General features: G+C 33.9%; 4 protein-coding genes across 5 annotated transcripts; 2 read left to right on the top strand and 2 right to left on the bottom strand.

Moving 5' to 3' along the window:
• The first annotated feature begins 224 nt into the window (after positions 1 to 224).
• Positions 225 to 4,331, top strand: LOC111888381 (calcium-dependent protein kinase 26). Of its 2 annotated transcripts, none has more exons than XM_023884566.3 (8): positions 225 to 412; positions 755 to 1,566; positions 1,640 to 1,783; positions 1,948 to 2,100; positions 2,193 to 2,308; positions 2,408 to 2,575; positions 3,593 to 3,817; positions 3,903 to 4,331. In XM_023884566.3, exons 2-8 carry the CDS (start codon positions 828 to 830, stop codon positions 4,155 to 4,157), a joined length of 1,800 nt encoding a protein of 599 aa, XP_023740334.1. In that variant the 5' UTR covers positions 225 to 412; positions 755 to 827; the 3' UTR covers positions 4,158 to 4,331. The 2 variants fall into 2 exon arrangements, with proteins under 2 accessions (XP_023740334.1, XP_052625232.1); XM_052769272.1 differs by lacking the exon at positions 225 to 412 and adding an exon at positions 564 to 585.
• Positions 4,332 to 5,250: 919 nt separating this feature from the next.
• LOC111888376 (uncharacterized) lies at positions 5,251 to 6,144 on the bottom strand. Its single transcript, XM_023884562.3, has one exon. The coding sequence runs from the start codon at positions 5,977 to 5,979 to the stop codon at positions 5,530 to 5,532; it is 450 nt and encodes a 149-aa protein (XP_023740330.1). The 5' UTR covers positions 5,980 to 6,144; the 3' UTR covers positions 5,251 to 5,529.
• A 939-nt stretch (positions 6,145 to 7,083) lies between these two features.
• Positions 7,084 to 8,342, top strand: LOC111888391 (uncharacterized). Its single transcript, XM_023884578.3, has 2 exons — positions 7,084 to 7,601; positions 7,933 to 8,342. Exons 1-2 carry the CDS (start codon positions 7,261 to 7,263, stop codon positions 8,123 to 8,125), a joined length of 534 nt encoding a protein of 177 aa, XP_023740346.1. The 5' UTR covers positions 7,084 to 7,260; the 3' UTR covers positions 8,126 to 8,342.
• A 1,861-nt stretch (positions 8,343 to 10,203) lies between these two features.
• LOC111888366 (AT-rich interactive domain-containing protein 6) lies at positions 10,204 to 14,181 on the bottom strand. The gene is made up of 12 exons (XM_023884554.3): positions 13,219 to 14,181; positions 13,103 to 13,142; positions 12,620 to 12,672; positions 12,014 to 12,059; positions 11,824 to 11,916; positions 11,591 to 11,713; positions 11,470 to 11,515; positions 11,273 to 11,348; positions 11,110 to 11,176; positions 10,992 to 11,042; positions 10,808 to 10,900; positions 10,204 to 10,545 (listed from the first exon to the last, which is right to left on the bottom strand). The coding sequence occupies exons 1-12, from the start codon at positions 14,007 to 14,009 to the stop codon at positions 10,441 to 10,443; spliced, it is 1,584 nt and encodes a 527-aa protein (XP_023740322.1). The 5' UTR covers positions 14,010 to 14,181; the 3' UTR covers positions 10,204 to 10,440.
• Between the last annotated feature and the right edge of the window lie 371 nt (positions 14,182 to 14,552).

A 14,552-nucleotide genomic window follows, 5' to 3' on the forward strand; every position in this document is an offset into this window, starting at 1 on the left:
TTTTTAAAAAATAAAAAAATAAATGAATAAAATAATAGGATAACTATATATGATGCTTTCGTTTTTGCAGTGGAGGTATCAAGGAATAGTTGAAAGTTGAAAATATAATAAAGTTGTTTTAAAAAAAGAAAAAGAAAAAGATTTATATAAAGTCAAAGTGAGTTGTAATATGGGTCAGCACCCAATCATTCGCTTCGTCCCAAATTTTGTCAACAAAAGGTGAGGCCACTTTCCATATCCAAAATCACATCAACAACAAACAAACAAACAACAAGCCTTTGAATATTCGTCGACGTACCGATTCAATCATCATCGTCTTCATAATTTAATCTAATTCATCATCATCTTCAACGTGATCGCCTTCATCGTCTTTACGAGATCCACAAATCTTTCCCCCTCTTCGTGCATACATGTATATACATTTCTTCATATCGCTTCAACTAATTATAATAATTTCAACTTCTTTTCTTCTTTCGAAAGATTTTCCATGTGGGGTTTGTCTCAAATCACACCAGATTTCAAGTCTATTTTGTCTTTTTCAATAATCGTTCATATGCGCGTCTTTTGTCTCGATTAGGATACCATGTAATATGTTTAATGAATTAATTAATTAATGATGAATTCAAGGCTATTGGCCACCCGATCTGCATAACACGTTTCTCTCACTTTCTTTTTTGTGATTAAATTTGTCTTCCTTCTTCAATATCTTTGATTCTTATGATATTATATATATTATATATACATTTGTTTGCAGTGAATTTGAATTTGATGAATGACGAAGAAGATGGCGTCAGTTTAATTGTTCCTAAGGAATTTTGATTGTTTTTATGGGCAATACATGCCGTGGATCATTCGGAGGAAAAGGCGCTAAAAGCTTCAATCAACCTGAACATCGTTCCAGTATCAAACACGAATCTTCTTCCACCCAAGTTAACAAAAACTCAACAACGAAATCGAACCCACAACAACACACAACCCAAAACAAAGCTTCAAAGGATTCAACTCCGAAACCCCAAATTGACGACGACGACGACACCATGAATCGCACTAGTCAACCATTCTATGTCATCGGACATAAAACAGCAAACATCCGTGATCTTTACACTTTAGGTCAAAAACTAGGCCAAGGCCAATTTGGTACAACCTATTTATGCACCGAGCATTCGACTGGTAATAATTACGCCTGTAAATCCATTTCAAAGCGGAAATTGATTTCAAAAGAGGATGTGGAAGACGTAAGGAGGGAAATCCAAATCATGCATCATTTAGCAGGCCACAAAAACATCGTCACCATTAAAGGCGCATATGAAGATCCTTTATATGTTCATATTGTCATGGAGCTCTGTGGTGGTGGAGAACTTTTCGACAGAATCATTCAAAGGGGACATTACAGTGAACGAAAGGCAGCCGAATTGATCAGAATCATCGTTGGTGTCGTCCAGGCTTGCCATTCCCTTGGTGTTATGCATCGCGATTTAAAACCTGAAAATTTCTTGTTGGTTAACAAAGACGATGATTTCTCACTCAAAGCGATCGATTTTGGACTCTCCATTTTCTTCAAACCAGGTTAATTTTCATAAAGTTTTCATCTTTTTTCCTTTTTTCAAACATTCTTCTACTAATTTGGATTCGTATGTAGGTCAAATCTTCACAGATGTAGTTGGAAGCCCATATTATGTTGCTCCTGAGGTGTTATTGAAGCATTATGGTCCAGAAGCAGATGTATGGACAGCTGGCGTCATTCTTTACATTCTTTTAAGCGGTGTACCTCCATTTTGGGCTGGTATGTTTTATAATAATTTATAAACTAACATTTTTTTTATTATGGATTGGGAAAATTACAAAAAAAAATAGCAACTTACTTTATTCTCTCTACCAATATATGCAATGTACTTTGTGTTTGCTATTAGGTGTAAATAATTAACAAGATTTAATTTTCTTGTGTAGAAACACAACAGGGAATATTTGATGCGGTTTTGAAGGGTAATATAGACTTTGATTCAGACCCATGGCCACTTATATCTGAAAGTGCAAAAGATCTTATTAGAAAGATGTTATGTTCTCGCCCTTCAAATCGATTAACTGCTCATAAAGTTCTCTGTATGTCCTTTTTTACCCTTTATGAATCATCTTTTTAGCTTTTTTTTTTTTTTTGTTGTATCTATTACTTGTTTTTTATAAACAATTTACAGGTCATCCATGGATATGTGAAAATGGTGTTGCACCTGATAGAGAACTGGATCCTGCAGTTCTTAGTCGTTTGAAGCAGTTTTCAGCCATGAATAAGTTAAAGAAGATGGCTTTAAGGGTATAGATATGTGATTTATGAATCTTGTTTTAGGATATTTTTATATTATATTATATGGAAAAGAAGATATTTGAGATTTTGTTGATTTGATTGTTGCAGGTTATAGCTGAGAGCTTGTCGGAAGAGGAGATTGCTGGTTTGAGGGAAATGTTTAAGGCAATGGATACTGATAATAGTGGTGCAATTACATTTGATGAATTAAAAGCCGGTTTAAAAAAGTTTGGTTCTACATTAAAGGATACAGAAATTCGAGACCTTATGGATGCGGTAAGACTATTTATTCAATCTGGAGTAAATTATAATTTTGGTCCTCAAGTATATCTGATTTTTTTTTTTTTTTTTTTTTTGTAATTTTGGTCCCAAAAATGTTTTTATTTTGTTATTTGGTTCTTATTTGAGGTTCTTGTAACGTTTTTTTTATCTCTGTTCCAAGTAAAATTGATTATATTTCTAGGACAAAAAACTTTGCAAGAATAGCTATAATCAAGGACCAAAAATAGTCATTTTACTTGGATCAAGGACGAAAAACCTTACAAGAACTTCAAATGAGGAACAAAAATGCAAGATAAAACTGCAAAACAGCTATACTCAAGGACTAAAAATGTAAATTTTCATAAATTTGTGTGAAGCTGTTTTTTTTTTCCATTAAATGTTGTCTAGATAAATGGTGAATGATGTTGAAAAGATATTTGAAAAAGTAATGACACAACAAATGAGGTCAAATTTGTAAAAATTCAAAGGTTTAATAAAAGCCTCAATGTTAAGTAAAAGAATCACTCATATAAATTAAAATTAAATGGTCATTTAGAGTGCGTTTGATTTTGGAATATTTTTCATTTTTCCATTAAAATTTTCAACTGAAGATGAAAATTTTGAAAATGCATGTAGTTGATTTAATTTTCAAAAAATTTCCAAGAAAATGAAATTTTGTGTTTTTCAAATTGTATGTACATTAGAAAAGTGATTTTTACAGTTTTCAAAATTTTTCCCAATTTCCAAAATGGAAAATGAAAATTCTACAGGTTTCAACCAAACATATCTTCTAAAATTTTCATTGAAAACTCGACTTTATTTTCTACAAAACGTTTTCTAGAAAAATGAAAACAATTTTACACAATCAAATGCATCCTTAGTATCTTGGATTATTGATTTCAAAAAACAAAGTCTTTTCGCATGCAACATTTTATACATGGAGACATCATTAAACAATCATTAAGTCATTTTCATATTAAGTCCATTAAGTAAAAAAGAAACAAACAGTATCTAAATCGAATTAGTTTCCAGGCTGACGTGGACAATAGTGGGACAATCGACTATGGAGAATTTGTTGCGGCTACAATTCATTTGAACAAATTGGAACGCGAAGAACATCTTGTGGCTGCATTTCGGTATTTTGACAAAGATGAAAGTGGTTATATTACGTTTGATGAGCTTCAACAGGCTTGTATAGATCATAACATGACTGATATTCTTGTGGAAGATATCATTAAAGAAGTTGATCAAGATAATGTGAGTTCAAATATTCTCAATATATTTTTGTAATTAAATGGTTTATTTTTATGTGTATTTATGTGGGTTTTTTTTTTGTTTTCAGGATGGGAGGATTGATTATGGGGAATTTGTGGCAATGATGACAAAAGGAAATGGAGGAATTGGAAGAAGAACGATGAGGAATAGTGTGAACATTAGCATGAGAGATTCACCAAGAGCTGCCCGAGATTCGCCAAGAGCTGCCCGGGATTCGCCAAGGGCCGTCTGGGATTCACCAAGGGCTGCCCGGGATTCACCTCGAGCTGCCCGTGATTCACCCAGGGCTGCCCGCGATTCACCAAGGGCTTACCTCCAGTAATCGTTTCTTGTCGTTGAATTGAATGTATCTTGTCTGTTTTTTTTATGGTTCATGTAGAAAAAATGATTTTATGAACAATGAAATGTTAACTGGCCAATAAGAAAGTGTTAGCTAGTATTTGGTATGTAATAATCACGTTTGAAATTGAATGGAACAAATATATATTTATAATTATGTTACTCCAAGGGTACATGAAATATAAATATGTTTTGTGTAATGTATTTAGAAACATACCATAGTTTAACTAAAATTTAATGTTATAGAACAGTATTTTTGTTTGTATTAATCAAAATTTGCTTTAATAGACCCTTAGGGATGTCGTTGACATCTAAACAATATGATTTACTATCAAATATGTGAGAATAAAAAGCAACTAAATCTGTAGGATACCAAAAATTGATTACCTTCCCACGTCATAAAAGGGCTTTTAATAAGATGAAACTAGAAGAATAATCTTGCCCATGATTAGATATCATATCTTAAAACCCATGATTAATGATTACGACAACTTTTTCGACCTTAATTTTGATTTTAAAGGGTGACAACGAAGTATGTGATGTCGACCCACATGTATTGGTATTATTTCGTTCGACTTATATGCATCAGTTTTATACATTTATATAGTCTCTGAAACAAAACAAAAATAAAGTAATAATACTAATAAATAAATAAATAAAAACAAATAGAATATGATTGGCATTTGCATCGTCCACCGACACCTCCAAAAATTCGGAGGAATTATATTTTTATAAAAAAAAAAAAAAACATTTATTAATATGTGATTAAATCGTTTTAAATCTGATCATATATAAATAGAAAGTAACATGGGTTTGGCTTCTTTTCATCCCTTCCAATAGATTCTTCCCTGCTCTCTCTGTAAATTCCTTCTGTAGCAGATGTTTTATATATTTAATCATGATAAAAAAGATCCCAAGGACAAAAGACAAGTATTGTTCAATCAAATATCTTTTTAAAAATTTAATGGATGGAAGTAAGCTGATTTTACAACATATTTCTATAGATTTTAATGGATGCTTGCTTCTTACAGGTAATGATGTAATGGAATAAAAAAGAACAAAAAATTACAGAAACATAACAAAGCTGAGAAACCCATATCAAGGAATCAAAACTCAAAAGTATTACAAATATTACGAATGTTTATAAGAATTCAGTGGCAAAAATGAAAAATTATCCGCCGACATCGGGTTTTTGCTGCCGAACGGACGGTGGTCACCGGCGAAATGGTGTATTACTTGTCTTATGTTTATAATCACTCTCTAATTTACAGCAAAGTATAGGAATAATCGATACATCAAGTGAATATGTAGCTGGAAAATGGATTCTGATTTTCAACTAACCTTTGGTGCTATGCTCAAATGGCGGAACTGTAGGACTTTGAACGGATGGTCTGAGGAAGTCCGGCTTGATCAGATCCGACGAGCTTTCGGATCTCGGATCTGAACTTGTAGAGGATGTGTCTCAAGCTACCTTTGTTATGGCAACCGAGAACGGAGGTTTCTTCTTGATTCATCTCCAGATCCTGTGCGAATACTGGTTTTCTGGAAAGGATCCATCCCCAGCCACGAGCCCACCAGGTCTTGATGGAGGTAGACGCCGATTCCCCCATTGAAGACACCGATTTGGAGCTGCGCAACGCCCACGCGGTAGTGTCTGACATCGTCGGCGGTTGGATCTGGAATGTCATAGAGGAGATCCTTCGGCGCATTCCGGCTCCGGCTGTTGGTGGTGGTGGGTCCTGTGTGGTGTTATGAGAAACTGGAAGAGATTTCTCCTTGTGGAAGCTCTGCAACATAGAGGTCATGGTGTTGATGAATGGGAACGAATCAGAGGGAGATGGGAGTTTGAAGCAGAGATGCACCAGGTCCAGGTGAATGTGAAGGTGAATTGAAGTAGAGAAAGGTTGTGGGATCCATCCATCACATTCTCATACCAAACATAATACATACATACATATATTTGCATGTGATAGGTGGAATATAAGAAACTTCATCAAACATTTAAAATAGTTAGCGCATATGTATATAGAGTAAATATGTATTTGTTAGATGTTTAATTGATTAAGACCATATGGTTTATATTCCATTATACAAATTATCACTTATGTATCATTTTATATGACTTGTTTATAGGACGAAACATTAACTAAATTTGGTTTAATCATTTAAAAATGCCGAACCAAATGAAAACGATCATAAAACAAAGTGGTTCAATTAGTTTGACAATTTAGGACTATAATGGATGTGAACTTTTTATACATAAAGAAGTGACTGTTTGATATATATTTTTACTGAGTTTTGTAAGACGTTGAGCTTGACTCGATCAGATTCTAGCTATTTAATACCACAATTAGAATTTAGAAACATGTGACTTAGTTTTAGCTCATCTACTATGTGTCTTATTCGTTCATATTTATGGTTATGTATGGTATTGATTTAATCAATTCTAACTCAATTAATAACTATCAACCAACCCTAGTTATTGTTTAGGATTTCTAACATGTGTTTAAGGACATATATCAAAAAAACATTAATTAAATATGAAACATATTAGTTATAGTAAATATTCTTCATAATTAATGCATTTCATATTTTTCAATAACAAATATTTTTTTTATAATTAATATATTTTATATTTAATTATGATAATATTTTCTATAATTAATATTTTTTATATACGTCCTTGTCACACACACATGTTAAAAAAAAATCTAGTGTTTTAATAAAGTTTAATAAAAGACCAATGGGAAATAGCCTAACAAAACGACTTATTTCAGATTTTCAAACCAAATGATCAAATTGAAACTCTTTAGAGAAATTAGCCGAACTACTTTGACTCAGTTGAGCCCACTTACTCAGTTTGGGCCTATCAAAAGGATCTCCACTTAAACCCAACCGTGGTTTCCATTAACCCGAGACTAAGGTCGTCTAGTCAATTGTCATGCATGCTCTCTCATTAAGCAAAACAGCAAACCATCGAGAAACAAAGTTGACGCTCCGTCGCTCTCCGATACCAGAACCACCGCCAAAATCCTCCACAGACTGAATCCAATTGAGAGTAAGAAAACCGAGTGTCGATTTTATCCATGGAAGTTGAGTGTATGAGAGCTTGCATGAGAAAGCTCGCAATTTGGTACACCCCCAATTTCAAGCCTATCACTAATCACGATGAGCTTGATCGCATCATGTCTACCCTCGGTTTTCTCTCTCTACCACCAATTTCCACCACCACCGCCTCAACCTCCGCCTGGAAAGAGTACTCCTTTTCTGCCGCCGGAATTTTTCTTTCCAAATCCCCCTCTCCTCCGCGCCCTCGCCTTCCATATCCCAGAATTGACGGCTTACATGTCAACACCTACCACGCGTTTTTGGATTCCGTCAATTTTTACCTCCGTATGCACAACATATCTGATATTTTCCATATTCGGTACGTTTCTCTTTCCTTCAATTGTTTTTGATTCCTAATTTCCTCCATTCATGTACAGTGTTCGTTTGCTCCAGTTACTAATTATTGTTCGTGGTAAACTTTGACCCAAAAAAACCCATTACCAATTTACAATTTTTCCTTCAAAAGGTACTAGCCTTGAACCAAAGCATAATCAATATGAATTAACTTGTGTTTGTTTCTTCTCTGACAATCAATCACAAAAGGAATCCATAAATCTATTGCATTTTCTCCTTTAGAGTAAATCTGCGTGACTCCATTGTCATATCAAGGAGATTTGGTCAAAATTGATTTGATTATGGTTGTTTCTCAGGGGAATGCCATTGCACCATGTCCATGACAGAAATCAGAAATGGTCGAGAATGGTTGGAGATGATTTGGTTTATGTGTACAGAGAAGGAACCATGGAGTTGTCACCAACAAACAAAAATGCTGTCCAAAACAAGGATCAGAATCCAGTTTTGTGCGTTGTTCCATGGACTAACATCAACGACAAGATGTTATAGTAGTAGAAAAGTAGATACTTCACCTTTGTTTAGATGAATATATGCACTAAAAAAACAATCAAACTAGTTCTTTCTATGTTCTTGTTGATATGGGGTAGTAGTATTAGATCATGACTTATGAGAATAGGAGCTTTTGATGGATCAGTAGATATGCTTGCTTTTGATTTATGTTTGTTTTAAAAAAAGCATCTGAACTAAACTAATGCACATTCATTTCTATCTTTGTTAGGCTTTTTTTTTTATTTAGGCAACATAAAGAGTTGCATTTATATCAGAAGCACTTTTTTATAGTTTACTGTCAAGAACTGAAAATGAAAGAGAACATATTTGTTTAATTGCTAATGCATTTTTTTTGCTTATATCCATGTTTGTGTTCTATGGTTTATTTTAGTTCTTACCCCAATTATGTTCCATTATTCTGAGATGTTATATTTCACAGTTGTGAAAACAAGATCAAACTACATCAACTAATATTACGATTCAGGTCATCCTTTTATATTTGTTGTGGCCAAGTCAATAACTTTTTCCATAGGTACTAAATCCTTATATATTATTGCAATATCGTTAGGTTTTCAATTTTTCCTTATTAGATTTTGCAATTACCTCCACATCATCACAACAATGTTAACTTTCTTTCGAAAATGGTCCCCGGTGACACATCAACAACTATTTATACTTTTTAATAATCTGAATTATTTATAATTAATAAAAAATAATACAAATATAATTTGTGATATATATATATATATATATATATATATATATATATATATATATATATATATATAATACAAAAAATTATAGTCTGGAAGTTAGTTTAAATATTATTAAATATTTTATTAATATATAAATATATTTATCTAAGATTATATTAATATGATAAAATAAATAAATTAATAAGTTAATATAATATCTAAAATTGTAAATTCTAAATGACAGTTGGATGTTTATCAGATATGTAGGTCCAAGATGTACACACTTGGCAATTGGCTTTGATATTGCAAACATTCTTACCTAATTTGAAAGAGAAGAATGATGGTTGGATGTATGAAGTTTGCAAATCCGGGCTTTGCTTTGAAAGCCCAATATTGATAGTCTTTCTAACTTGTTAATTCGATCAATTGAGTTGACTCTCAGACATGTAGTATGATATTTAAAACAAAATTAGTAGTATATCATTGGCGTAAATGACATCTTATAGTCTCCCTCACCCATCTAAAGATCCAATCCAAGGCTCATTTCAAACGAAAACATCCCCAAATTGGAGCTGTAAACTTTTATATCAGAATGAGAATCCTTCACCTGTATGTTAAATATAATACAATTTTTTTTATTAATCAAATTTGGTTTATGGATCAAGTAAAACAACATTAGAATTTGGATGTAATTGAATATATATAGTCGAGGAAGAGGTTACCATACTAATTGTGGTCTCCAACTTTTGCGTTTGGTGACAAGACAAGAAGATTACCACCATCACCATCAATAGCAATCATTCTCTTCCACTCTTTTATGCCTTTGGTTTTAACCAAATTATCCTCATTTAGCATTAGAAAAGCACCCATGAGCCATATGTAATATAGGTAAATATGATATTTTGACATTTATCAAGGGTTATATATGAAATTTCGTAATTCTTTTAAATCCGCCTACCTACATTTTGATAGGAATAGAATGCTACTAAACATTGAACTCGCCATGAATTAAAATAATACACTATATCTTCAATTGATAATAAAGCATATCTCAACTTTATATTTATCTTTAACTAACTAAAGTATTAAACAAAATATCAACATATGTTATTTCCATCTATGACATTTGACTTGGCCAGCCATGTCTGCATACAACTTTTCCTTTTCATCTTCTTACCTTTTGTATTTGAACATTTTTTTTTTAATTTATTAATTATATTTTGTTAATATATGTGCAAACATAACAACCAAAATAAAAATAATGACAAATAAGTTGTTTTATAAAGCAACTAAGTTTTCTGAGCTTAACTCTAAAACATCAGTTTTTTTTTTGTTAATTATTGTATAAAACATGAGTCTGTAAGGAAGAAAATAATACTAGTATTTGCGAATTGTTGTATTTATGGTGTTAAGCAAGTGTTTGTTTTGTGGGTCTATGAGTATGAACCAAGCCCACCAAAAGTCAAAAGTTTTGAATTAAGCCTCTCACTAAAATACTAAATAATAGTAAATACAGTACTCAGAACATGAACATGAACTGCACAAAAAGTAACATATCTTCCTTCTACCACTAAAACCTTGTCAACAATTTATCTGCATGCATATCCATATCTATTCATTCTACACCTCTGACTGCTCAAATGGCACTCTCACAAACAACTGACCATGCAATGTCACCACAGCCGACGTTTGATGAGGATCAATCCTTGAAGGTAAACTCACAACCTACATTAACATACATACATAACATTTACTTTTTAACTCTCTCTACATTTTCTAGCCAACATTTATATATAGTTAAGTGTGAGAGAGAATCAAATTCATCCGACACATGTCATTTGTAGGGTAGGGGCCCACCAGTACCACCCTTTCTTTTCACAGTCGTCGGATGAATTTGATCCAAGGGTTGTGATGGAGTTTCTTGGTTCCCTCACATCACATTATAATTATAATATTATATTATAGAGGTGCCTAATAAACTTGTTACCTTTTTAAAAGGAGAAACGCCCCAAGGGTTGTCCAGCTGTTCTGGTTGACCGGATATAACTAACCGCCCAGCTGGATCTGACTGTACACGCACCTAAATCCCCAAACCAAAATTTTAATTTACATTTTCTTTCTGTTATCACACAAAATATATGCTCAACACAACACAATAGCTGAAATGTTACCTCTTCACGCAAAAGCCCAGGAACCAAGGCATACACCTCAAAGCAATCCTTCTGTGGAGAGCTAATTTGTCATTTATAAAATATAATATAATTAAGAAATATATACAAACAAACTTACAGTTCTCTGAACATTAATTTTCACCCAATCAGCAGGCGGGCCCACGTCCACAACCATGGAGTCCAAACTAAGAGAAAGATTAATAATCATGTGTAAGTCGATGCAAATTCATGTAACAAGATTCATAATCATGTGTAACAACTAAAAAAAGAAAGATCCCAACTGTGGTTTTGACGCTTTCATGCGTGCAACTTTGACCGCCCGCTCAACTGACGATGGTTTTTTACGCTTCAACAAACCTAATTAGTCAACAGAAAAAGTCCGGTCAAAGGGTAGTATAGACATTTAACAAAAAATGTACCAATAGTTGGTTGTTCATGTTATAATTTAAAATGGAAAATGCTGTAGTAGTAGTAGTACCAATGGTTTGTTTCTCACGCTTTATTGCCGTGCTTGGAGTCTTATCCTACAAATACCATGACATACAATTAGATTATGTATTTTGAGTTTGATTAAAAAATAAAAATAAAAATAAAAATACCTTAATGATGGGATCCCCAACCTCACCATTACCAAGAAGACGCTGTGAATGCCAACCTTGCATGGCTCGTGCTGCTGCATCTCGCCTTGCCCTTCCTGATCCAGGAGTTTGACTTTGACTTGTCTACATACAAACAAATCAACTTCATGTTTTCATGTAATTTAAGGAACAATAATACATACAAAAATACTAAACAATTAATATATGACTTTGCTTGAGGCTGAGGTACCTACCTGTTTTGCACCAGAAGGAGGTTCTGTAGAAGCAGCATCCGTGAATGGCAGCTCCCCATTGCTCATTTTATACTTTTCATATTCAAGCAATGCCTGCAAAAAAATAAATGGATAATGAAAAATATTAATAATAAAGTAATGCCTTGATTTTTTTTTTATCCTAAACATTTAAATTAAGAAAGTAAAGTACCTTTTCATAAAAACAGCGGAATGTCCACGAGACAGTTGTACAAGTCCTGTTCACAATCAATCAATCATAAGTCTACTGTCTTCAAATCAAGTAATCAAAGACTAAAACAAGCAATTTAAAGTATACATTGTTCAATATAAACAACTGTAAGTGTCACAAACTATGATTGCATAGTTATAACAAAAATAAATACTTCGTATAGTATAACTTTGGTTTCCAGGGATGCTTTTAGTAATCCAATTTGTAAGCTTTCTTTTAGGATTAGGAGTTGCTCTTTTAATCTTTCCAGAATTGGTTAAGCTAAGTAGCTAACCTAGGTTGTTTCTTGCTTCTATACTATTATCCTGAAAAGCTTCTCTTTCACAAACTACATTGTTTCTTGCTTCCAAATTATGGTCCTTTGGATTTTGGTTCTATTTCGTCTCTTATACATTGGCATTCATCACTGGGAAATATGTACATGCAAACATATGTCACACACTGAGTGCATACATAAAACTAGATTATAATTTCATTCATACTGATACAAAACAAGGTTGATTGATAAGACTATGTGAATTCATATAAGGTGAATAAACCAACCAACAAAAATCATTTCATGCTTACTTTGGGGGTTTAAATGATTCTCCCACTTGTCGCCACACCTTGCATGAGGTCACCTACAAGCAAACAAACAGTTGAATACATAAGTGATTGAAATCTTCATATCAGACATGCTAGTGCCTTATAATCATGGAAATCCATGTCAAAACAATGAGATTTTAAAAAGCTCTCCTTTGATTACTACAAAGAGTTCCAGGAAAATAAAGTGTCCTCAGATGCAAAACGAGCATATCCAAAGTTAATTCTATGTGAAAACTTAGAAGAAGCATGTAACAGACTAAGCATGGAAGTGGTTTATTAAAGTTCACTTAACTGGATCTAGAACATTAGGAGATAAAAGAACAACTATCCACACGAAAACCAATTTACACAGTTTTCTAGCATAATACAAGGGCATTCCCTAGGTACTAATGTTATAAAACAGGTATCACTTAAAATAGAAAAAAAGAACTTCAATAATTAAGAGGTTAGTAAGATCAAGAAGACCTGTTCATAGCCACCAAGTCTGATCACTGATCTCCATAACCTGAAATAAACAAAAGTTAGAATAAAACTCAAAAAACATTGCATTATCAAGATCTCAAGTGGAAGGAGGGTCTCACTTGAGGCAATTTAATGGCTCTCCATAAAACCTTGGAGGCTTGAACTCCAAACACCTCTCCTTATGAAAAACTTCAAGCTCCTTCATGAATGCCGCCTGGTCCTCTTCTGTACCAGATTCATCTTCAAGAGAAGAATTCGGATCCAAGAGGAATGACTTGTGGTTTTGTAGGGTCTTGAATTCAGCCCCCTCCTCCTCCTCTACAACTGTCAACGCCAGTTGTGGCCGCTCCACCCCTGTGACACTGTTTAATTCTGCCTCGTAATCATCCTCTACCGCCTCTTCTTCCCTATTTTCCATTTCCGGTGGGAGCAACTCCGACTCGATCTTAGTGACTGATAATCCCTCGGTGTTTAGCTTTTCCTCTTTCACGTCTGGTGAAAACTCTGAATCTGTCTTGGTGACCAGTGATCTCTCGGGGTTTAGTTGATGTTGTTCCTCCTCTGGTTCATCGTCTTTGTTCTTACCATTTTCACCACCACTGCCTGTCGGAGAAGGTGATGGAGATGGAATATGGTCTTCTTCGCCATTGTCTACTTGCTCCTGTTTCTCAACTGCTACTTCTGTGTCTAGAAACTTGACATCCTCTTTTGAGCCTATTACAACCGAATCCGACTGGTTCGCTATGCCGTCGATTTCACTCGTCTTATCATCATGTTCTGCATTATTCGCATCATCTGGGCTTTCAACAGCGACATCATCTAAGTCTTTTTCATCTGACCTGTTGTCGTCTGTTGATTTCAACGCATTATCATTAGGTTTGTCTTGCTCTTGGTCTTCTTCCAACACCATTTCGTCTTCTTGTCAGTAGCAATCAGCGATGTTTGGCGAGGAATCAGCTATCGTAAATTGGGTATCGTTCTCCCCTGTTGCTAACCCTAGAAAATTTCCAAAATCTCTCTTGGTTCTCTCCCTCCCAAACTCAAGTTTGAGAACCAGATTTATTAGCTGGTAAATGCCAGATGGTAACTGAGCGAACCGAACATACACCCAAATAACCCAATTACCCAAATACATTTTTTAGAGTAAATTACATAAATAGACCCTGTGATTAACTAAACATTACAAACTTAGTCCAACTATTTTTTATCTTAGAATAGTCTTCGAAGTTTGAATTTCGTTAAGGTTTTGTATAAATTGAATTTTATTTCCTTATGTAACATCTTTTACTAGATTTCAAATAATATTGTACAACATGCGGGACGGATCCCGCACCAACCCCAATCGTACCTATTACTCTGTTAGACTGACGGGTATGAAGCTGTTTTGTTCTGTTATTGTCGAGTTTGAGGTAGAGGCGGGCGTATGTCGGTCCTGGACCGGTCCTAAGTCAGC

The sequence above is a fragment of the Lactuca sativa genome, chromosome 3 (assembly GCF_002870075.4).
Source record: "Lactuca sativa cultivar Salinas chromosome 3, Lsat_Salinas_v11, whole genome shotgun sequence".
Classification (NCBI taxonomy): Eukaryota; Viridiplantae; Streptophyta; class Magnoliopsida; order Asterales; family Asteraceae; genus Lactuca; species Lactuca sativa.